This window comes from Peromyscus californicus, unplaced genomic scaffold, assembly GCF_007827085.1.
Source record: "Peromyscus californicus insignis strain IS unplaced genomic scaffold, ASM782708v3 Scaffold_7__1_contigs__length_154581171, whole genome shotgun sequence".
Lineage (NCBI taxonomy): Eukaryota > Metazoa > Chordata > Mammalia > Rodentia > Cricetidae > Peromyscus > Peromyscus californicus.
In genome coordinates, this window is record NW_026294595.1 from 10,911,402 (window position 1) to 10,933,573 (window position 22,172).

At 56.3% G+C, this 22,172-nt stretch overlaps 1 protein-coding gene across 4 annotated transcripts in view; it reads right to left on the minus strand.

The window, feature by feature from the left end:
* Nucleotides 1–455: 455 nt before the first annotated feature.
* The window catches only part of Ralgds (ral guanine nucleotide dissociation stimulator), a 34,532-nt gene continuing 12,815 nt past the window's right edge, over nucleotides 456–22,172 (minus strand). The window contains exons 1-18 of one of the 4 annotated variants that reach the window (XM_052723856.1): nucleotides 21,622–21,879; nucleotides 13,930–14,040; nucleotides 11,957–12,150; nucleotides 11,406–11,465; nucleotides 10,523–10,716; nucleotides 9,862–10,286; nucleotides 8,426–8,641; nucleotides 8,109–8,212; nucleotides 7,703–7,787; nucleotides 6,366–6,434; nucleotides 5,946–6,032; nucleotides 5,462–5,494; nucleotides 5,051–5,172; nucleotides 4,817–4,912; nucleotides 4,328–4,529; nucleotides 3,946–4,188; nucleotides 2,643–2,757; nucleotides 456–1,441 (exon numbers count right to left, since the gene is read on the minus strand). In XM_052723856.1, the coding sequence (XP_052579816.1) occupies nucleotides 1,266–1,441; nucleotides 2,643–2,757; nucleotides 3,946–4,188; nucleotides 4,328–4,529; nucleotides 4,817–4,912; nucleotides 5,051–5,172; nucleotides 5,462–5,494; nucleotides 5,946–6,032; nucleotides 6,366–6,434; nucleotides 7,703–7,787; nucleotides 8,109–8,212; nucleotides 8,426–8,641; nucleotides 9,862–10,286; nucleotides 10,523–10,716; nucleotides 11,406–11,465; nucleotides 11,957–12,150; nucleotides 13,930–14,040; nucleotides 21,622–21,804 (2,715 nt within the window). In that variant the 5' untranslated portion in view covers nucleotides 21,805–21,879 and the 3' untranslated portion in view covers nucleotides 456–1,265. Of the gene's footprint in view, nucleotides 1,442–2,642; nucleotides 2,758–3,945; nucleotides 4,189–4,327; nucleotides 4,530–4,816; nucleotides 4,913–5,050; nucleotides 5,173–5,461; nucleotides 5,495–5,945; nucleotides 6,033–6,365; nucleotides 6,435–7,702; nucleotides 7,788–8,108; nucleotides 8,213–8,425; nucleotides 8,642–9,861; nucleotides 10,287–10,522; nucleotides 10,717–11,405; nucleotides 11,505–11,956; nucleotides 12,151–13,929; nucleotides 14,041–21,621; nucleotides 21,880–22,172 lie in introns of those variants that run through there. The other 3 variants (XM_052723855.1, XM_052723854.1, XM_052723857.1) reach the window with 3 other exon arrangements.

Below are 22,172 nucleotides of genomic sequence, written 5' to 3' on the forward strand. Positions count from 1 at the left end.
AGCTGGAATTAGAGGTGGTTGTGAGTTGCCTGATACGGATGCTGGCAACTAGACCAGGTCCTCTCCAAGAACAGAAGCCTGCCTCTGGGCACTGCCCTCCACACACTTCCCCGACACCTCCAGGCGCGTGTGCTCTTCCCTGGTGAGCACAGACCCCCACTCTCCCATCTCTATAGAGATTGCACCCTGGAGTTTCTGCACACCAACAATCCAGAGGCTGTGCCATGCTTCCTGAGAACACCCCCAGGTGCTGAGGCCGTCAGCACCAAGCACAGCACCTGTTTAGCCAGTCTGCCACACGAGAGGTGGAGGAGTGTTTCCTTTAGCATGCCTGGGAAGGGCAGCTGGCTCTTCGGTGCCTGTGTGAAACCAACTGAGAATCCTCCATGAAAGAGTCAGAGGGCCCTTCTAGCAGCAAGGAAATCCAAAGAACAAAACCCACGGTGAGCAGGCCGTAGTAGAAACTGGATTTTAATATAATATTCAAGTCTAGCATTTTCTATTTACAACAAATAAATATTGCCCCACCCCAATCAGTAAACTTTTTTACTTTTTATACAAATATTCAGTCGTCTTCCCCTCCCCGCAAATCTCCTTACCCCCAGCCTCCCATTTCACGTAGTCTTGTACAACCCAGGATGTGGTGGTGTTGAATGGCACTTTCAGTGGTATGGGATTCGATACCAACCAGGTGGTCCGTGAGAGGGCTTCTCTCTCTGATCCAAGGCTGGGGCTCGTGGTGGGCGAGACTCCCTCACTTCGTAGGCCCTGAAGGTGGAATCTTTGGTGCAGCCTGAGAAAGGCTAGAGTGTGGGAGGAAAGGCCGGGACTTCTTGAAGGTCCCAGGCCAGTGCCTGTGGGCACAAGGAGAGAATGCAGTGGTCAGCCCTGCTGGATGTGTGGGTGCCCTGGAGCATCTGGGGGCACGGGTGGCAGTGATCTGCATCTGGGGAGGTGTCAGGAAAGTGTGGAGGGTAGTGTCCAGGGCAGGCAAGGTACCATGCCCAGTTGGCAGTACTCCTTGGCAAAAGTCAGCTAGTCCTCTGGTTCCAGAGAGCAGAAGGCACCTAAGGCGGCAAGTGGTCCCCGGAGGCCAGGTCAGCCTGTCGGCGGCAGGTGTCAATCCCGGCAGCAGGAGAGTTTAGGGTGAAATTGGAGTCTGGGGGTAGCCTGGGCTGGCAGGTGGGCAGAGGTACCTGTGTGGCCTGGGCCACTCTAGTCTCTAAGCGCTTAGTCCCCAGCCAGCCAGAGCCCGGGAGACGTCCTTAGAAGATGCCTTTGGCAATCTTGAGTCCTTTCTGCTTCATACGAGGGAGAGTGGAGCTGGCTCCATGCTTGACCTTAACCCCCTTGGTGAAGGTCCGCTTCTTTAGGATAAAGTCGTAGTTGGCGGTAGAGTTCATGGCATAGAACACGTTGGCGTTTTCTGGAATCTTCAGCTCTGGAGGGAGAGGGGCAGGGTGACAATCAGTAGTGCTCATGGGGTTGGGATACCCCCACCACTTGAGAGCCTCCTCCAGGCCAGGCCACACTGAGGTCCTAAGAGCCTCCAATCCAGCTCCAACAACAAGGACCTCTCCTGTGGCTCCCATGGGGGCAGAGGATGCTGGGAGTAGAACTCACCGACTGTAGCCAAGAGTCTCCCCATCCCACCCACATGGCTGTCTCTGCTGGTTGGGACTTCCACCCAGAGCAGACTTCCTGGAAGTCAGACTGCCTTCCTTGATGCTCCCTGCTACTCACAGAGGCTCCGAGGACCAGCAGAGGGCAGCACCTTGCTCTGGGTCCAATTCCCACCACTCTCCTCTGGCCTCTATCTGTCCACCATTCCCATGCTGGCCTTGCTGCTCCTACTGCCCTTGTGCCTGACTCTAGTTCCTGAGCCTCTGTAGGCCTGCTTTCTGAAAGGGGGGGGAGGGGCCCACTCTGTGCATATCACCAAAATGGTAGAAGTTAAGAGAAGGTTTGCAATACACATCTAGATGTCACGGGAATCACTGCTGGCTGGGGCACAGGGTGGCATGTGGGTGTTCGGCTCACATCAGCAGTGTGAAGACAGAATGCATAGGTGACCCCTCTGGTGATTCTCTTTCTAGCATTCCTTGGAACTAGGATTACAGGTGGTTGTGAGTCATCATGTGGGTGCTAGTAACTGAACCCAGGTCCTCTGAAAGAGCAGCAAGTGCTCCTAACCACTGAGCCATCTTTCCAGCACACAGTACACACTCTAAATCACTGAGCCGACTCTCCAGCCCAGGCTTGTTCTTGATTCCATCCTTCTCCTGGTTTGTAGAACATGGACTCAGCATATGTGCTTATTGTGTTCATGTATAGATGTTAACATGTGAAAATTCTTCCTGAAGCACCTGCTTTCTTATTTTAGCCAGACAATGTCCCTCCAGCAGCCCCCAATGAGCCTCTCTCAACTCTTGCATCTTGGATGGGGAGGCCCAGCAGGTGCTGGGGCAATGAGGAGACCCTGGGTGTCCGTCCACGGCTGCCCCAAGACAGGTTGCTGTGGGTGCCACGTCCACATTTACCCGCTATGGTGCTTTCTAGGGCCTCGGGCCTTGGGCCTGGGGCAGAGGACGGTGTTGACCTGCCCCTCTGCCCTTGGCCTGGAGTCCGGCTGTCTGACTTACTGTGATCTTCTGAGATGATCTGTACCAGCTCGTAGTCCTCTGGCTCGTCCTCATCCAGGTTGTGTTTGTCCATGGCTTTTCGGATGACGGTCGGGGCCTTATCCTGGCTGGTCACCTGAAATCAGGGACAGGCTATCAGGACAAGGGTCATAAATGCTTCCACAGGGCATAGTGGCCAGAGACTCATCAGGGCACCTCTCACATTCTGCTTCCTTAAAGTGGCCTCCATAGTATGAGGATGGCTGTTTCTTTTTTTTAAAGATTTATTTATTTATTTATTATGTATATAGTGTTCTGCCTGCACATTTGTCTATAGGCCAGAAGGGGGCGCCAGATCTCATTACAGATGGTTGTGAGCCACCATGTGGTTGCTGGGAATTGAACTAAGGACCTCTGGAAGAACAGCCAGTGCTCTTAACCACTGAGCCATCTCTCCAGCCCGAGGATGGCTGTTTCTCAACTGTTCCCAGCCCCAATTGCCTACAACAGCCTGCCACCAACTCCCACACTGCCTTGGGGAGCCATGCACCCCTGAAGGCAAAATCACAAGCCTTGGGAGCCAATAATTTCCACCCCAACCCCAAGGAAGAACCAGCCAAGGCCCACTGGCCGTCTACATCTTTCCCTGCCCCGAGGCTGTGACGGTAGGCAGCACAGGCTAGCTCAGGGGACTCAGTCATGGGGTCACCCAGGGGAATGTGAGTAAGAGCCACTGCAGCTCCTGGCAGAGGGGCTGAGGCTGGGGTGGTGTCTGGGGTCATCTGCAGCTGGAGCCCTGACAGGTGAGAAAGTCCTTCCTGTGTGCCCACCCACAATCCGTGAGCAATCCCATCGGCTCCACGTTCAAATAACATCTATATTTTAACACTGCTGACTCTCCCCATAGCCACCAGCTGCTTCAGCCTCCCTCTCCCCGAGCGTGGACGGCAACAGCAGCCTCCTAAGCAGCCTGCCTCCATGTTGGTCCACAGCCCATCCCTACGGACGCACCACGTCATCACTGCTCTCTGTTTCAGCCTCCAGAGAAAGTCAAGGGCCTTACAGCCCTGACCGCCACCTCCCCCTCAACCCCTGTCGCACTGCCTCAGACCTGACTACCCACAGGCCCGTTCCCTGGGGGCGTGGGCATACTGCTCCTCTCCTGCCTCTCGGACCTCCTGACTAAGGTCCCCAGTCATTTCTATGTTGTCAGACCTAGAAAGTCAGTGCTCAGAGGTCAAAGACAGCAGCAGCACACAGGTGTCTGTGCATGTCCGCCGCCTGGCCCGGTGGACCCCATGGGGTGGCCCTGCCGCCGGCTCACCAGGATGCTCTTGTACATGTTCCCGTTGTCCACATCCAGGCTGACCCGAATGATGCAGCAGTCGCCCACCTGCTGGTTATAGAGCGGCAGTGAGGAGCTGTAGCTGCAGACCCCCGAGACGGAGCGCTTGTGGGTACGTGTGGTAGACACGGGTGTGGTAGAGGCTGATGAAGAGGAGGTGCTGCTGGAGGCTGAGCTGATGCCAGAGGTCTCTGGGGATGACTGGGAGGCTGACTCCCAGAACTGTGGATGACAGCAATGTCAACAGCGGCCTGAATCATGAAGGCCCTGAAGGCTGGAGGTCAGCTCTGGGGACTTCTGGGCCCCGTGCTGGACGTGTGAGACGCGACAATAAGGAGGGGGTGGGGGCATGGGTGGTCACCTTCTTTTCCTGGCCATCAGGGGACTCTGGGACAAAGCTCATGTTGATTTCTTCCACGTCAGAGCTGGAAGAACCAGCTGAGTGCACACTGAGGGCGTCAGTGATGTCCCCGCTGCCGAGGTAGGGGCCGCACCGGAGCTGGTCACAGGACTTGGAGTGGGCACTGCTACTGGTACTGAGCTCCGTGCTGGGAGCCTGGCGGCTGGATGAAAAGGTTGGCTTACTTCAGGGCTCTTCCCAGGGACACGGCCCTTGAATGTGCAGAGTCTTGGTCTACCAGTGCTCTGTTTCCCCTGGCTATCTGTGGGATCACCCCATTTCAGAGAGGTGGAGACTGAGTCCCACGGAGCTGATCCGACTCACTCTGTGACTGACAGGCTGGTCGGCGTCAACGGAAGGACTCCAGCGCCAGCTTAGCTGGCTCTCCCAGCCCACAGCCCTGAGGCTTCTCTGGTCCCCGTGCGCCCCGCCCGGGGCCCAGGCACTTACTCGCTCCAGCGCTTGACAATGGCTGTGCTTTTCTTGCTCCTGAGGGTGTTGCTGGCTGACTCGGACGGGGGCTCCAGCTCACACGAAAGGTTGTAGCTAAGGCAGAGGTGGATGTGAGGCTACCAGAAGCTAAACTGGAGCTCCCAACCAGGGCTAGCCCAGAAGTTGGAGCCTGGGTACACAGCCATCACCAGACAACAGTGTGACGTGATAACCCAGAGCCTACAGCCTCACCTCTCAGCCTCACTGAGCCGTTCCATGGCTCGGAACCAGGCTCCAAAGTGCTCCTCGGGAGCAATGCTGTAATTGTTGCAGGCGGACTGCAGCAGCTTGATCTGGGCGATCACTTCGAACTCCTGGGTCAAGGGAAGACAGGGTGGGGATGGACCCATTAGGGTGGGGCAGGGGCTAGCCGCTGGGTCTTTATCTTCTCCCCCACGTATACCCCTCAGGCTCATTTCTGTTTTCACAGTCCAAACAGTCACTCCTAGGGAAGCTATCTTGGATGCCATCTCCCAGCCCCCTTTCTGTGGGACAGCCCTTGAAGGGCATGCCAGACGTCACCACAAATCAACACAAGGGTGGAACACACGTTTTGCCCAGTCCATGTCCCCTCCCCACTCCTTGAGAATGGCAGCTCCTCACCTTCCTTCTCTTTTCGAAGTTGATGAGTCTTCCCTAGAAGAGACAGCCAACGTCCGTAAGAAAGCAGCCCTTCCACCACTGAAGTCCTGCCCACTTTGTTCTGCACTACTACAGGCAGCCACCAGGGGGCAGGGAGCACCCGCACCTGACCCTAGGCACCATGGCAGGGAAATCTGAGGGCAGGTTTGCAGACACTCCTGTTCAACCCATGCTGAGGTAGAAGGCCCTGCTCGGCCCACACGCTGTCTGACCTTGGAGTGTGGAGCTTTACCCTCTTGCCCACAGCCACCGTCTGAGGGTCATGTGTGTCTAGTCTGGCCCAACCCACTCCTTAGCTCTGTTGTCACACAGCTCTGGAGGGGTCACCAGGGAGGCAACCTTCAAGTTCTCCTGAGAACCAGAGCTCAGGGGTCAGTAGGGGTCCTGTTCTCCTAGGCCTCAGGACACCACCCTCAGCCCCAGCCTCAGCCCCAGGTTCACTCACATACAGATAGTCCTTCATGGCAGTGTCCAGCATCACCAGGTCAGTGAGGAATGTGCCCAGGTAGGGGACAGTGCCCTGGATGACACCCTGGAGCATCAGGTGGGAAATAAGCAAGGCTTGGTGCTCTTCCCCTACTCACCTGACCGCAGCGGCCCCACCAGGCCCTTCCATTTGGAGCATCGCAAGAACCTGTGCCCCCTCTCTCCCAGGTCCCCCCACCTCCCACCCCCACTCCCATCCCAGGCTGGCAATGGGCAGATCATCAATACGTGGCCCCTGCTCATACCCTCCCCCAAAGAGCTGCCGGGCCCTGACTCTGATGGTACAGCTTGTTCTTGTCCCCCAAGATGTAGCGGGTCATCTTGCGTGGAAGGTAAGGGCCAAGGGAACCCTGAATCTCCCAACCTCCAGGTCACTCACCGTCTCCTTCTGCCGCCTCTGGGCTCTCCTAGGGTTCATTTCCAGTGTGGCAAACTTGGAGGTGCCCTCCTGCCAGGGGTGAAGGCAGAGTGAACGAGATTTTCTCTCTCCTAATCCCAACCTGTGCTCTGACCCTGGGCCTGCAGTCCCTGCACGGGCTGCCAGCATGCCTGCTGCCACATTTGACGCTTCTACATCAGTCTCCTGTTCTAACACTCACTGGAGGAGGAGGGAGGGCTCGGACTTGGCCTTCCTGCACCCAAGTCCTCACCTTCAAAGTTCAGAGGACCCTGTACCTGCCTCCTAGGGACAGGAGGGCCCAATGCTCAGCCCCCAGTGTCACCCTGACTCGCTTCCTGCAGCTAAATACCGGTGACCTCTTGCACACGCCTCCTGTAACCTCAGTACCCTCCATTTGCCAGACAAGAAAACAGGCCTAGAGACTGGCAGTAACTTGTGCAGAAGCCCACAGGGACTCAGAAAGTGCAGCCTACTGACTGGGGTCCTGTCCTCTGGGCCCATGGAGTGTTGCAGGATCTCTAACTGAGCTCAGTCATAATGGGAGAGGGACAAGGTTTCTCAAGCTCCTTGTTCCAAGACCAAAGCTTCCACAGGGCCCTCAGCAGAAGACACAGAGCTCAAGGGCTGTCTCAGCCTGACCAATATGACAGGCGCAGGGCCCACTGATAATGCTGCTTTTTTTTGATGGGAGTATAGAAGCTTCTGGGATGAGACAGAAAGGTGTGTCTATCAGTCCCTGGTATGTCTAAGCTGCCTGGGCATCCTGTGGCTTCAAGGGACAAGGCAGCCTGCCACCGTTCCTCATGCTGGTCAGCAGCTTCTGCTTCAGGGCAGAGGAGAAAGTCACCTATGGAGGCATATCTGCACCCTGGGACTAGATGTTTGAAATGGAGGGTGGACCCCATCCCTGGGACAGGCCTGGCATCATAGAGTCAGAATGGGCTGGCTCAGGACAGGCATGGTATCACAGAGACAGAGTGGGCTGGCTCAGGACAGGCCTGGTATCACAGAGACAGAGTGGGCTGGCTCAGGAAAGGAGGCAGTAGCACCCGGTCCACCGCCTGCCCATCAGTCAGTCTGCCAGTGGCTAAATCCCAGCAGGAAGCTGGACCTGCTAATCCGGCTGGCTCATCCTCCTGCAGCAGCCTGGCTGGCTGGCCCCACTACATCAGATTACCAGGGGCCTCTTGCTCCTCCAAATGCCTGCCACCTGCCCGAGGGCCAAAGACATCCCTCCCCGCTTTGTCCAGCTTTGTCAGGACTGGAAGTTTGCCATACCCTGTCCCCCCTGCCCCCCATCACTGTGGCGTCCGCACCTTGATGAGTAGCTCTCTGCTCAGTGAGTAGTTGTTCTCATCAGAGAAAATCTCCGACAGTTTCTGGAACACTCGCAAACTATCCCTGGAGGAGGCGCAGAGAGAAGGCAGTGGTTGGGAAGAGTGCACTGGGGTGGGCATGATGGAGAACCCACTTTCTTCTAGAACAAAGATCCTAAGCAGCTGGAGAAGGCCGTTCTAAACATGGTTCCGCTGGGGACTATGGATGGGAGCAGCCGGCCAGTTCTGTGGCTGTGCACACGCATCCAACTCTCACCTGGCTCTAATCAGGTGTGCACACGGCACTGTGCCCACCAGTGGACCCGCCCCTTGAACTGTGCTGCTGGGGCTCACTGGAAGTAGACCATCCTGGGGTAGAGTAGGGGCAGGGGACAGGGAGGCCTACCTGGAGACCTCTTCCCATGTCTTCTTTAGGCGGTGGATGGCATTGCTCTGTAGAGCAGAGAGGATGGCGTAGAGGGAGGAGAAATTCTTGAGCACTCTGCACTCCTGGGGACAAGGAGTCTGTGAGTGGAGCCCCAGGCTGAGCCCCTCCTTAAGAATGCCAGGCAGCTCCCAGAGGGCATGCCAGGGACACACGCTCGCTCACACAGCAGCTCAGAAGTACAGTGCCAGGAAGGAGTATGCACCTGGCCGCGGACTGTGTGGCCCTGAGGTTTGTGAGGAAAAGGAAGAGGTCCCCCGGCCCCTCCTGCAGCCTACCCTGGCCACCTCGATCCAGTGTTCCACCACCCGGGCCCTGTCCGGGGCCTTCATGCTCTGGTCCCCAAGGCAGGTAGTAATGACACAGTTGGCCACGTTGTTGAACTGGGCGACGGTGGCACGGATGGTAGGCGCGAGGTGCTCCTTGCCCTTCTTGTCCCGCTGGGACCAGATGGAGCCCAGGCAGTGGTAGGGCACCACTTTCTTGAATAGTTCCTAGGGAGGAGAAGAAGTGTCACTGGGCCCTGCACGGCCCACAGGCCCAAGCTGGAGCTCAGAGAGTGAGGATGTGGCTGAGCCCTGTGGGACTCTTACCTCTCCACCTGACCCCTGAGAGCGCAGTGCATGGGTAAGCCAGGGCAAATGATGGTGATGGGAAGGTACACATATCAGTGGCTCCCGCCTGCTCATCTCAGAAAGCATCTGCTGCCCCCTTCCCGGCTACGCAGTCCTGTCCTGTGTCTGGCAGTCTCCAGTACACAGTAAGCACTTCGTAAGTGCTGAGGCTAGATAGGCCTCCAGGGCAGAATGGAGGGGGGTGACCCAGGGGCCTAAGGGTACCTTGGTGAGCACAACTCCATCCCTAAGAGGTAAGGTCCACTACACTTTCTATCTGCTCCAAATCCTCAATTCTGTATTATGTGTGTGTGTGTGTGTGTATGTGTGTCCGCGTGCGCACACACGTGCACAGGCAAGCACACGTGTGCATTACGTGGCTACCATCCAGGGGGACTCAATGCCTTGGGGTTAAGCAGTGTGCCCTAGTGTGGTGGTATTGTGTTCCCCAAAATATTGTGTACCTTAATAAACTTATCTGGGGTCAGAGACAGAACAGCCACTAGATACAGAAGCTAGAAAATGGTGGCACTCACACCTTTAATCCTAGCATTCCAGAGACAGAAATCCCTCTGGATCTCTGTGAGTTCAAGGCTGCATTGGAAACAGCCAGGCATGGTGACTCACGCCTTTAATCCCAGAAAGCAGCCTTTAATCCCAGGGAGTGGTGGTAGAAAGCAGAAAGGTTTATAAGGCGTGAGGACCAGAAACTAGAAGCATTTGCCTGGTTAAGCATTTGGCTGGTTAAGCATTTGGCTGGTTAAGCGTTCAGGCTTTCGAGCAGCAGTTCAGCTGAGAGCCATTGGTATGAGGACACAGAAGTTTCCAGTCTGAGGAAACAAGACAAGCTGAGGAACTAGCAAGGTGAGATAGCTGTGGCTTGTTCTGTCTCTCTGATCTACCAGCATTCACCCCAATAACTGGCCTCGGGTTTGATTTTATTAATAAGAACTTTTAAGATTCATGCTACCCCCTAGTCACATGTTTGTTAACAGTGGAGCTGGGACTCACCCTGGGGGACACAGGCTCTGAGCCAGAAAACAGGTCTAGACAGTGGAATACAAAAGAAGTCAGCCTTGGCCCAGCCCCGAGCCACTCACAGCGTCCATCAGTGTAAACTGTTCAGCCACCAGGTCTGGAGGGAAGAGCAGGAGGTGAGGCTTCACACCCAGTCCATTCTCTGTGGCTCCAGGCAGAGGCCAGGAAGGCTCTAGTGCAGGAGTTGGCGCAGGAGCGGGATCAAGCTCTAGAGTCTGCAAGAGAGGCGGCTCCAGCTCCGGAGCCGGGGCTAGGGACGGCTCAGGCTCTAGAGGTGGCGCTGGAGCTGGTTCCGGCTCAGAAGCTGGTGCTGCCACCGGGCTGGATGCCCGTGCTGGTGGTTCTGGGACTGGATCCGGCTCAGAGGCCGGTGCTGGCTCTGGCTCCCGGGCTGATGCCGCCACCGGGCTGGATGTCAGAAGCAGAGCTGGAGCTGGCTCTGGCTGTGAAGCTGGTTTCAGTGACAGCACTGGAGCTGGAGACAGGGCTGCAGGAGGAAAGATGTCCAACATGGCTGCCTTGCCCAGAGCATTTCCAGAGACAGAGAACCACTGCCTGCCAGAGAAGCAAGCCCCTGTCCCCACAACAAGATGTGGGGACCAGACCACGGCGTACTGCCTGCTGGGTCCCAGGCTCATTCTTGCTGCTGGCCCAGTGCCGGCCCTGGAGCCTCTTTGCTGACCCCTCCTACCAGGCTCTGGGTACCCTCCCCAGGCTCCTCACCCTCAGGCTCAGCCTCGCTGGGCTCCAGGTCCTCCAGCTGGGCCAGAAGAAGGTGAGCACGACGCTCGAGGTCTGAACCCGGCATGTTGAGCTGCACGTAAGCCACCAGCTGCTTGAGGCAGGGAAAGTCCGGAGGCTGACAGAAATCCTCCGAGTATTGGTCCAGCCAGGTGCCCAGGATGGAGGAGATGGCACTGGGGACAGGCCACAGAGTCAGAGGCCTGGCCTCTCCTCCCACCCTCCCACAGCACCTCTGTGGTGTGCTTCCACCGCTAAGTCTCCTTTGGCTGTCCTAACCGGCAGGCCAGGTAACCAGAAAGAGGCTAAGGAGAATCCCTGCAGCAGAGTGCAAAGGCTCATCAATGGAATGGCAGTTCCCGGACTCTGTAGGGGAACACCCCCTCCTGTCCAACCCAACTGGAATGCAAATGCAGGAAGGCTTATCCTCCTGCCTGGCATTCAAGGACCCTTAGTCAGTGGCTGGGACTACCTCAGTATCTACTCTTTGAGAGCCAGGTGTGGGTTGTGTTTTCTTTCCTCAGGCACATGGTTTGTAATTTGAACCCCTTGGGGACCAGCTAAATGACATTACCAAGGAGTGAGGCTGAGTGTCTATAGAGATAGGCTGTGCTAGGGAAGGGGTCTCATAGTGGCTGGATCTGAATGACACCCCATATGCGTGTGACACACACACACACACACACACACCCCTATACCTCCTCTCTGCTCCTTGAATGCTTAGTATCACCCTGAACTCTGTCTTCCTCTGGCTGCAGGAGGACCCTTAGCCCTCAGCCCACCAGCAGGAACCAGAAGTGTGGGACCTATGGTTTGCTCAGCCCTTGTTCCCCAAACCTCCCCTGTTGACCCAAAGCCCACTTACTTTTTGAGTTGGTCCTGCGGTCCACCGTCCTCACTGGAGTACGGGAGGATGCAGCCATATCTAGAGGAGGCCGTGAGGGCGTCACATCTACCGTACCTGCTTATGATGTCTAGTGTTACTGGCCGACTCCCTGATGGGAATGGAGCCCAGGGAGGTAGGGACTCTCTGCTCTTGTCACAGAGAAGTGCCTGGTAACACAGCTGCACACAGCAGATGTTTATACACTCAGACACCTCAGCAGACCTGGGCCTCTCAGTCAATTACCATGGGGCCTGCGTATATCTAGGTCAAGGTCCCCCGCCTTTCTAAGTGGGGAACTGTTGAACCCGAGACTCGGGTGAAACGGTTTCTCCATAGAAGAAGGGACAGTCATATAAGACCCCACAGGTCTTGACAGCCCAGACGGGTGGCACTGCCTGGGACTGGGTAATCTGTTCCTGACCACAGCCTCTGAGGAGGCTTACCATCCAACTGGGGCTCACAGAGACACAAGGCATTCCCAAGACCCAGCCAAGGGGAAGGGTGTCCCTGGGTCCGGAGCTGGTGCTCACCTTTTGAAGAGCAGGTCTAGCACCTGCTGAGTGGTGGTGAAGGCTCTGTAGGTGCACAGGAAGATGGTGACGTAGGAAAGGTCACTGCCCTGGAAGGCAGGCACCAGGTGCTCCACCAGCTTCTCCAGAGTGCCGGCCTTCACTGTGCGCACTTTGCAGGTCTCATAGAGGTTCAGGGCCGACTCATTCTCACACTGCGTGAACGAGGGAAAGGCAGTCAGTGGCAGGGCTGTGGTCTCAGGAAGGCTGAAGCTCAGATCATCTCCTACACACACTCAGCACAATGGTGGCCAACGCCGGGAAAAGAGGGTCTCTGGTAAAGGGTCTCTGATTTTCTTCTTCTCTTCTTTTCTCTCTCTCTCTCTCTCTCTCTCTCTCTCTCTCTCTCTCTCTCTCTCTCTCTCTTTTTTAGTTTTTCAAGACCAGGTTTCTCTGTGTAGCTTTGGAGCCTGTCCTGGAACTCACTCTGTAGCCCAGGCTGGCCTCGAACTCACAGAGATCCACCTGCCTCTGCCTCCTGAGTGCTGGGATTAAAGGTGTGTGCCACCACCGCCTGGCTTTTCTTTCTTTCTTTTTTTTTTTTTTTTTCAGACAGGGTTTCTTTGTATATCTTTGGCTCTCTTGCAACTCACTATGTAGACCAGGCTGTCCTCGAACTCACACCTGCTTCTGCCTCCAGAGTACTGGGATTAAAGTCATGAGCCACCACCACCACCCAGCAAGGGCCTCAGATTTTAAAGCAAAATTTGAGGTATGGAACCCTTCAGGGTGGTTTCTGAGGTGAGTGACAAGAGTATCTAACATAGTCGGGGGGGGGGGGGGGGGTGTTCCAAACCAAATAGCCAATCCTAGAGGTGGAAAGACAGGCTTACTCCAGAGTCAGGGAGTTGGCCAATCAGGACCTAGAACATTGCCTGAACAAGCTCAATAACCACAGAGAAGAATCATGTTGGGATCCAACAGCAACAAAGCTCAACAGCTATGGCAAAAGGTTTCTCTTCTGAAATATTAAGTGGCTGGGTCAGGCCCAGCTTCTTAGCTCAAGGAGCCCAGGAGATGTGCTCAGAGTCAGCAAGTTACAGAGAAGTGTATATATACATGCTTGCTAATTTTGTCAGCTTGACACAGTCTAGAATCATCTCAGAGGAGGGAACCCCAATTGAGACAATGTTTCCCTAAGACTGCTGTAGACAAGCCTGTAGAGCATTTTCTTTTTTTTTTTTTTTTTTTTGATTTTTTTCGAGACAGGGTTTCTCTGTGTAGCTTTGCGCCTTTCCTAGAACTCGCTTTGGAGACCAGGCTGGCCTCGAACTCACAGAGATCCGCCTAGCTCTGCCTCCCGAGTGCTGGGATTAAAGGCGTGCGCCACCACCGCCCGGCTGCACTTTCTTAATTAGTGATTAATGTGAGAGGGCCCAGCCCATTGTGGGTGGTGCCATCCCTGGGCTGGTGGTCCTGGGTTCTCTAAGAAAGCACAGTGAGCAAGCCAGTAACCAGCACCCCTCTGTAGCCTCTGCATCAGCTCCTCATGTGAGGTTCCTGCCCTGTTTGAGTTGCTGTCCTGACTTTCTTGAGTAACAGACTATGGATGTAAAGGTGTGAGCCAAACAAACCCTTTCCTCCCCAGCTTGCTTTTGGTCATGGTGTTTCTTCATAGCAATAGTAACCCTAACTAAGACCGTGCACAGGCCTGAACTTCTATTCTCTGGGGATAAAGGGCAGCCCTACTATGTGAGAGGATCTGTAAGACTAGGAGGACTGATATCTGGAGACAGTCTTTAAACCCAGCAAAATATTCGAGTATGCATGGCCTTATGGGAAATGAGAAACAAAGTCAATGGTGTCTCCTCTCACTTGTAGGTAGGCAAGTCAGCAGGGCCTTTGTGCATGGGCTGGACTTTGGGGTGGGGAAGGGAGAAAGAGAGGGAAGGAGTCTGGCAGGGTCACCCTCCAGGTCTCCTCTCTATACTCACCCCCAGCCAGCGCTGGCCCTTGGTGGCTCCCTGGTGTAGCTGAACCTTGCGCAGGGAGATGGAGTAGATGACCCCGTTGATCAGCTCCTCCCCAATCTCCTGCGTAGAGCTCTGGAAAGACAGGGCCCAGCAGCCGGGCCAGGATATCAGGGGTCTGATGCAGGGGGATGGCAGAGACAAATGGCTCCTAGACCTCCAAGGTGAGGTAAATGGAGAACCCAGGACTCCCCTTCCCATCAGGCTCCTTATGACCGAAAGGCCAGCACCTCAGGAACCTGCTCTTGCCTAGTCCTGGACCGCCCCACACCATTCTCCCTCCAAGACAGGTACTGTTATTCAGGGAGATTGAGGCAGGAGTAACTGACCCAAGTCAAACTGTCTTGTGTATATGGCAGAGCCCCCATCTCGAAGTGCCAACACGGTCACAGGTGGCACTGGCCCTCAGGAAAACCTAGTCCTCAGAGCCCAAGGCCCGGGGTCACCCAGGCCCTCATCTCTCTGCCCGTCCAGTCTGGCTTCTGGCTGACCCAGCAGCATCAAGCAGGCAGCATCACGGGTCTAGGGCAGGTGCAGGCGCAGGCCACATCTGTGGCTACTTCCTTCCCCTTCTGCTCATTCAAGCTTCTGAGACCTCTTGGGCAACACGGGATTTCCCAGCTGGCTGTTCTTCCTCATGTGAGTGGGGAACAGCAATAATGCTGAGGTTCCACAAAAGCCCAAATCATGAGGCCTAATTGACAAAGGAGGGGGTCATGTGGCTGCTTCTCAGAGCCCAAAGCAGAAAGTCAATACGCTTCCCCTGACACCCCAGGATCTCTCTGACTCCCGCCATCTAGGGAAGAGCTAACCTAGGATGGAGGGTAAAGAGCTCAGAGGGGGCCAGCAGGTGCGAGCCCAGCCCAGGGCTATTGCCCCCCTACCCTGTAGGAAACATAAGGATCACTGTAGGGCCCAGGGGACTCCGGTCAAAGTGCTTACCTACCCGGAGCCCCACTGCAGACCCTCCTCTGGAGGCCAGTGTGATGTGGGCTGTACCCAAGCTCTCGTGTCTGCTATCTACCCTTAGAGGGCTCTGGAAACAACTTTCGGAAGTCTACTTCCTCCCACTCTGGGCTTTGAACCAAGGGTAAAGCTGTAGCCACCACACTGGGCTCACCACTGTCTGCCTTCTCTGGAGACAAGGCCAGGCCTGTTTCCTGAAAGTCAGTCAATAACAAGAAGGCTCACGCACCCTAAGCAATCCTGGCCCACAGCCTGGGGAACTTCCCTTCAGAGCCAGTGACACTGTCATCAGCTCACCCCTGGCCTGAATCTAGAAAGTCTTTCAGAAGAGATAAAGGAGACCATGGCCCCGGACCACCCTCTGCCTCCTCAGAGGCTCTTGGAAGTCAGGGCTGGAAGAGCCCTCCTTTCCCAAGGAGTCTGACCACATCTGGCGTCAGTGTTGCAAACACCCACATGGTCAGCAGCAGGGAGTCAGGGTCTCACACACCAACCTCCCTCTCCCACCACACAACACTGGATTTCAGCCCGAGGTGCCCAGTACAGTGCCGGATTGCAACAGGTTTTCACTGGTGCTCAATGGACAGAAATGCGCCCTGCCTGGCCAGGCAGACCCACAGGAGGAGCTGGATGCAAGCAGGGCAGCAGCCATTCCTGAGTAGGGCTCAAAAGCAAGCCCTTTCTCAGACTTGGGCTTCGGCTGACAGCCCAGCAGCTGGCCTGGGCCCTGTGGGAATGTCATGTGATCCCTGCACCCTTCCCCCACCTGAGGGGGGGCATTCGGCTAGCTTGTGTGTGTGTGTGGGGGGGGTGCCAACAGGCACCAAGAGCCATACATGTCTTACTCTGGGGAGTCCAGCACTCCATTTCCTTCAAGCAACCACAGCAGAAACGAACCAGACCACCCGACGATGCCGAGTGTGGGCACCTTTGCACCGGATACCCAGAGAGGACAGAGAAGCCCTAGGCCTAGGTAGAAAGCAGCAGAGAAGAGCCCCTCTCCCCAGTCTAAAGATCTGCCCTCGGGTCCCTCTGAGGCTGGAAGGGCAGGGACCACGTAACCTAAGGCCTCCTTGGGCTACCTTTGTAGCACACAGTCCATGTGGGCAGTACCATGCTCCCAGGAAAACTCAAGCAGACCAGGGAGAAGAGGGGGTAAGCTGGCCTAGTGAACAGCTGAAACAGCAGAAGCGTCTGCCTGCCCGCCTGCCTGGGGCAAGCATCCAGGAGCCTCTGAGCTCCAAGGGAAGAATGCCACATGGTTGGCTGTGTCCTTAGGGAGGATCATCCCTCCCTCCAGCATGTATGTGCAAGGCCCCTAGGGCTCTGGGATGAAGTTGGCAGCTGTGGCTCACACATTTGGGTTAGTCACTTGGGAGTGACAGTGTCCCTGGGGGTCCTGTGAGCAACTCCTTCCCCCATCTCTGTCTCTTGAACATAGCCCAGAGCTCCCAGAATGGGGACAGAAAACATGGCCTGGGTGGTATCACCTGGTTAATGTTCTCAGGGGAGCAGGCCAGCAGGCTGTGTGCTCCCAGCTAAAAGAGAGAGCCGCAGGCCAAGCCCACAACAGTAAGTAGCAAGGGGCCCATGGGGACTCCAGACCTGTCATCTCTCCCTGAAGAGCACTGGGGGTCGGGGTGGGGTGGGGTGGGGGGTGGAGTGGAGTGTCCAGTCAAACACTGGCTGCTTCTGCTTCAGGAGGCCTTGGCAGACATGATATATTTCAGAACACAGGATCACAGCTTCTCTCTATATGTGCAGAGGCTCAGCCTACTTGGTGGTGTGGGGTGACTCTAAACCTTCAGGGTGATTTCTAAACCTGCCTGTACTACTGCCCGGGGCCACCGAGTTACGAGGTCACCCCAGGGCTCTAGCAGGCCCCTTGCAGGCCCCCTACAGCTCTGGACACACTGAGCCCACAGGACCAGACACATGTACTATATCTTAGGAAGGGTCTCAAGCCCCAGCTTGGCTCAGTGAGCTAGCCATGGGCTGGGAGAGCAGCAACAGCTGACAGGTGACAGGGGACAGGGTAGGGCTGCAGAGGAGTAAGAGCAGCAGACAATACCTAGTACACCATACGAGCTGGTGACCTATGAGAGCCACACTTGTCAGAGGCCCACCTGGGACTACTGGACCCAGATGGCAGCTCACTCAGAGTCCTGGACCTTGAATGGAGGTTCCAGAAGAGGGAGGGAGCAGTCCGCACACTAGCTGGCAATATCAGGGTGTCCTCTCCACGGTGGGAGAGCACACTTCCCATTTTAGAGGTGGAAACCAGGGCCCAGGGGAGGAGCCAAATAGTGTCCAGGACTCAAGCCCAGGCCCTGGTTCAGCTCTGAGACCATAAGCCTCCCATCCCAGGTGGGATGTCCAGCACGGGTGGACAGCCTAGATGCTAAGCCCTCATAGCATCCCTAGGTAATCCCCAAGCCCACAGTCTACAGAGGCGGCTCAGCTGGGGACTACCCAAGGTGCCTGATTGCCGTGGCAGCAAGGGAGCACCAAGACCTCAGAAAGTCAAGTCTTGGGCTCAGCCTGTGCAGAGCTCTCACAGAGTCAGATTCGGGTCCCCAGGAACCCTCCCTGTCAGCCTGAGTCCAGCTTTTGGCTAAGTTAGCATTTCAGGAAGGAAAACTGAGCTCAACCGGGGGAGGGGAGACCCATTCCTTCAGCCTAGTAAACCCACAGCTTTGTCCACCTGGTCCTGCTGTCCATTTGCAACTGGCTCTTATCACAAAATGGCCACTGTTGGCCAGGCCTGGGAGGGGGCTTGGCCTGCTCCTCCCAAGGCATAAAGGTTCAGACCCACACCACTGACCATGACCATGCCACCCAGGTTACTCGGGCACTTCTTGTACCAGGTCCTTTGTACACTTAGTGCGTGTGACTCTCCCAGTACGCTGCCTGGCGGGTGAGGGAACAGCCAGGTAGGGAGGGACAGGCAGAGGCCTACTCAGGTAGAGTCAGGAAACAGCAGCCAGGACAAGGATTTGATCCCTGGCCTGGAGGGACACACCCAGAGCTGGCTGCTGCTTCTACCAGAGGCACACCACCAGGGCAGGGTCCAGCCTTGGTCACACAGATGCAGGGCAGGGGCTGGAGACAGAAATGGATTCCTCAGGCTACACAGCAAGTGGGAAGAGTGCCAGGCAGTCAGTGGTTTCACACCTGCACCTCTGAGCAAAGGCTTAAGGGCATGTCCTGGGGAAAACGCCTGTGATGCCATGCTGAGGTCAGCTGCAAGTGCCAGGCCACATGTCCCAGGAGCCCAGACAGTCAGGAGGCTTGGGCTTTGTTACCAGGTCAGAAAAACTAGCTATGGGCACGGCCAGGCTCTGTGGACTGCACTGTCAGTCTCCACTTGGTCCACTCCAGAACCCATTTTACAGATGAAGAAAACCCTGGGGCTCAGAGGAGCCACGCTGGCATTCCAGCACAGCTGCCTTCCCCATGGAGCTCAGGCTCTGCACCTCTGGGTTCCAAAGGAAAGAACACCTGCAGGGTGACTGCAGGCCACCAGCTGCAGGCAAAGGCACCCAAGGGAGGGGACAGTGCCAACAGAATACCCATGGCCCAGTAGTTCTGGTCCCTGTGCCCTGCTCTGTGAGCGGCCCTCAGGCCGTCCTTTCTCCAGAGAACTGAATTTGCTTGGGGCCTCAGTTCCTATATTAGAAAGCACCCAATCTCAATCTCTCACTCTCACTGGGCTGGGGAGGCTGGGTCACTTGGGGTGTATGCCTGATAACATAGCACTTGTGAGTGCATCAGAAATCCAATGCCAGGGCAGGTGCCAAACTAAGACCTTCAAAGTGCAGTCTTCTGGAACCCCCTCCACAACCCACAGGCCTGACAACTGTCTGGCTGCCTCATGGAGAGTCAGCCCCTGTTCTTGCCCTGCTAGCAATCAGGTTCCTCCTGCTCCAGAGCCGTCCTGAGGCTCCCAGGAAATGGGCCAGCAGGTCTCTCTCAATGTCCCGGACTGGAGACAAAGGACCAGTACCAGCCTGGCCTGGGCCTCCTCATCCTCTTCTACTGTGCCTCTAAGTAAAGCAACAGAGGGACAAGGGGGTTCTGGGGGCCTAGCAGTGACGGCCAGTCCCTTCATGAATATAACAGGCCCTAAAGTTCCTGGAGGCTGCCCTTTCAGAGTTAGCCAGGAAGTCCCTCTGAAAGATTATCTTGTACACACATGTACACACGTGTACACACACACACACACACACACACACACACACACACACACACACACACACACCTATGTCTCTGGGTCTTCAGTGTCAAGGGAACAAAAGAGCCCTGGGGTAAGCTAAGAGCTGCACACTGTGTGATCAAGAGACCAGACAGCCCGAGGGAGAAGTCCTCGCTTCACTGTGTCTAACCCACACAGCCTTCAGGCTTCACAGGCTAGCTGCCAAAGTGAGAAGCAGCCTGGCCTCGGCCTCTGCAGCTCACCAGCTTATTGACTCTGTGCAATCTAATTAGTTGTTTCATCTGTCAAATGGGCTATTAATAGCCCTGACCACCCCCCCAAGGACAAAATACATGCAAATTATTTAGCCCAGGCCCTTCCACCAAGCCCCAGGCTGCTAGCTATTATGCTAAGCTCCTGGTCCCACTGTCCCCAGGGTCTCCAAATGTGAGGCCCTTTCACCTTCCCCTAGACTCTAAATAAGCCTTCCCATCTCACCTGACCAGGGCCAAGCCCCACCCCCAGCTTCTGCTGCCTTCCACTGTCCACTAGCTGTCTCTGCCTTGTCCTGCTTCCAGCTCTTACAGGCAGCAGGCACCCCACCCACAAACCTCAGGCAACCCAGCTTGTGCTCAAGTCCTGTCTGTGACCCTTCCTGACAGCGTATTTATCTAGGTCAAGTACTTCACCTCACTGTCCTCCAGCCTCTTAGCAGATAGCACTGGCATCTAAACGGGAGGCCTGTGTAAGCCAGGAAGAACCCAGTACTGGTGCCTGCTGCCTGTAAATGCTACAGATCCGCAAATCACTCTGGCCAGGTTAAAGATGAAACCTGCCTGTCACAGAAGCATAGACCTCATGACCTCCAAAAAGCACAGACTGGGGCAGGTCAAGCTAGGTCAGTGGTGGCTTGACTTAGAGTTGAGATGACAGGCAGATGCCCAGATGTATGAGGGCATCTGGCAACCCCAGGGCTGGTGGAAACAATGATGGAAGAGGAAAGACAGAGGCTGGTGTTTTCCAGAGAACGCAGGGACCTCAAGCAGGGTCAGCTTCACTTCTGGACCTGGGACTGCCACCAGGAAATCAGCCCCAGGATGGGGATGGGAGGGAATTATTGGCAAAACAGACAGGGACTTCCCTGCCCCCTCCCCCAGACAAATGCTAAATGGTCATTGTGTTCAGTTTCCGGCCGCGGCCTCCTCTCCTGCCAGGACCCTGGTTTTCCTGCCCCAGCCAGAAGCTTCCCTTCTGATTTCTAAACAGTTCGGAGGCTGCAGGACGGACAGCACAGAGGCCTGGAGGGGAGGGCCCAGGAGGCAGCTACAGCAGCAGCCTGTGCAGGGCGCAACCTTCCGCCCTGCCACTCCAAGCGCTTCTCAGGGGTGTAGACGGACAGAGCCAGAGAGAAGCCTGAGCCCCCTCCCCCCATGAGTGATCAGGCCAGACCCTTCCAGCACACAAAGCCGGAGGCTCTGCCAGACATAATGAAAGCCAGCTGAGCGCAGGGCTGGTGGCAGGCCGCCCACCGCCATGCTCCCTGGAGTCCCTCCCCAGCCGCCATGAGGATGAGACCACTGGGTGAATGAGATGCCTGCCTTGGACACCTGCCAAGCTTGGGAGGCCTCCCAGGCCTGGGGGTTCCCTGACCAAAAGTTCCCAAGTTGGGCACAGAAAGTATGCTTTGTTCAGGCCTTCTCTAGGCAGAGCAGGATTAGGGACTGCCTCAGGATCCCACTACCTCTGGGGCACCGTGGCAGGTGCACACTAAGGTGGGAGGCAGAGGCCCTGCCCAGGACGCACTGAAACAAGCTCCTACCCTCACCTATTACTCCCACCTCTGCCATACCTAAAGGCAAATGGGCTCCCTTCTCTGAATCTATCCAAACTCTTACAAAGTCAGGGTGTTGGCACATTTTCTAATCAGGCAGAAATGAATCACAGATCACAGTGAAGGCCTGTCCTCTCACTGCCTGGACACCTGGTTCCACAAGTTGGAGATCAGTCTCCATCCCGACCCCTCTTCCTTCCATTGCCCCCTCTGAGCAGCCTTGATGTTCCCGGATCATCAGACCTATGTCTGACTCAGTGATGGCTATCCAGAGGCCCCAGAGGTCCCACTCACCTCTGGGGAGTCTAGGACTGTGCCAACTAGTGCTGGTCCCACTGTATTATGTGTCCTCCTCGTGTCTGCAAGCCCCATTAACAGGGGTGTGAAAGGAGGCCAGGCCCTTGTGGGTAGAGCATTCACGCACCACGGATGTAAACAGTGACAGCGCCGCCGCAAGGCTTAAAGGTCTGCCTGATTGCAGAGATTGGGGCTGTCACACTTGGGATGGGTGGGATCAGGCACTGGGATAAATTGAGGGGGACACGGAAATCCAGCTCAGGGTGTACTGTAAGTTGTGATGCCCAACTTGCTGCCCTGGAGCTCGTGCAGCAGGAAGATTTCTGCGAAAGGAACCCCACACTCACCCCTACCCCCGCTCACCCACCTCCAGGCGCGGCAGATCCGGGTCTAGCTGAGTGAAGCTGTGCAACACCACGGGACAGCTGTCCGGGACGCCCACCTCCAGGCGTACGGCATCCCACACGCTGCGGCTGCGCCGGGAGCCGGGAAACAACGGCTCGGCGCCCCCTACGGGCCCGGCCGTCTCGGCCCACATGCGCTGCACCATGGACGGCTCACGGCGGCGTGGGCGGCCGGTGGGCCGCGAGACCCGGGGCGGCGCGGGCGCGGGGCCGGCCCAGCGCAGCTCGGCGCTGCCTGCCGCTTTGCACCCGCTGCCCGCTGCCCGGCCCCGCTGATGTCAGCTGGGGGCGGGGTCCGAGGAAGGGGCGGGGCCTCCGAGGGGCGTGTCATCACGAGCCTCCTCTAAGTTGTCGGCTAGCTGGGTGGATACCGCAAGCACGTGCAGTCAGAGTGTTGTGTGGGCGTGCCAGAACTGGAATTCCCAAGGATTTCAGTTACCACACCCCCTAGCTCTACTGTAGCCTCAGTTTCTTCAACTGGAAAGTATGGGTAATGAAAATGACTTCCTGCAAG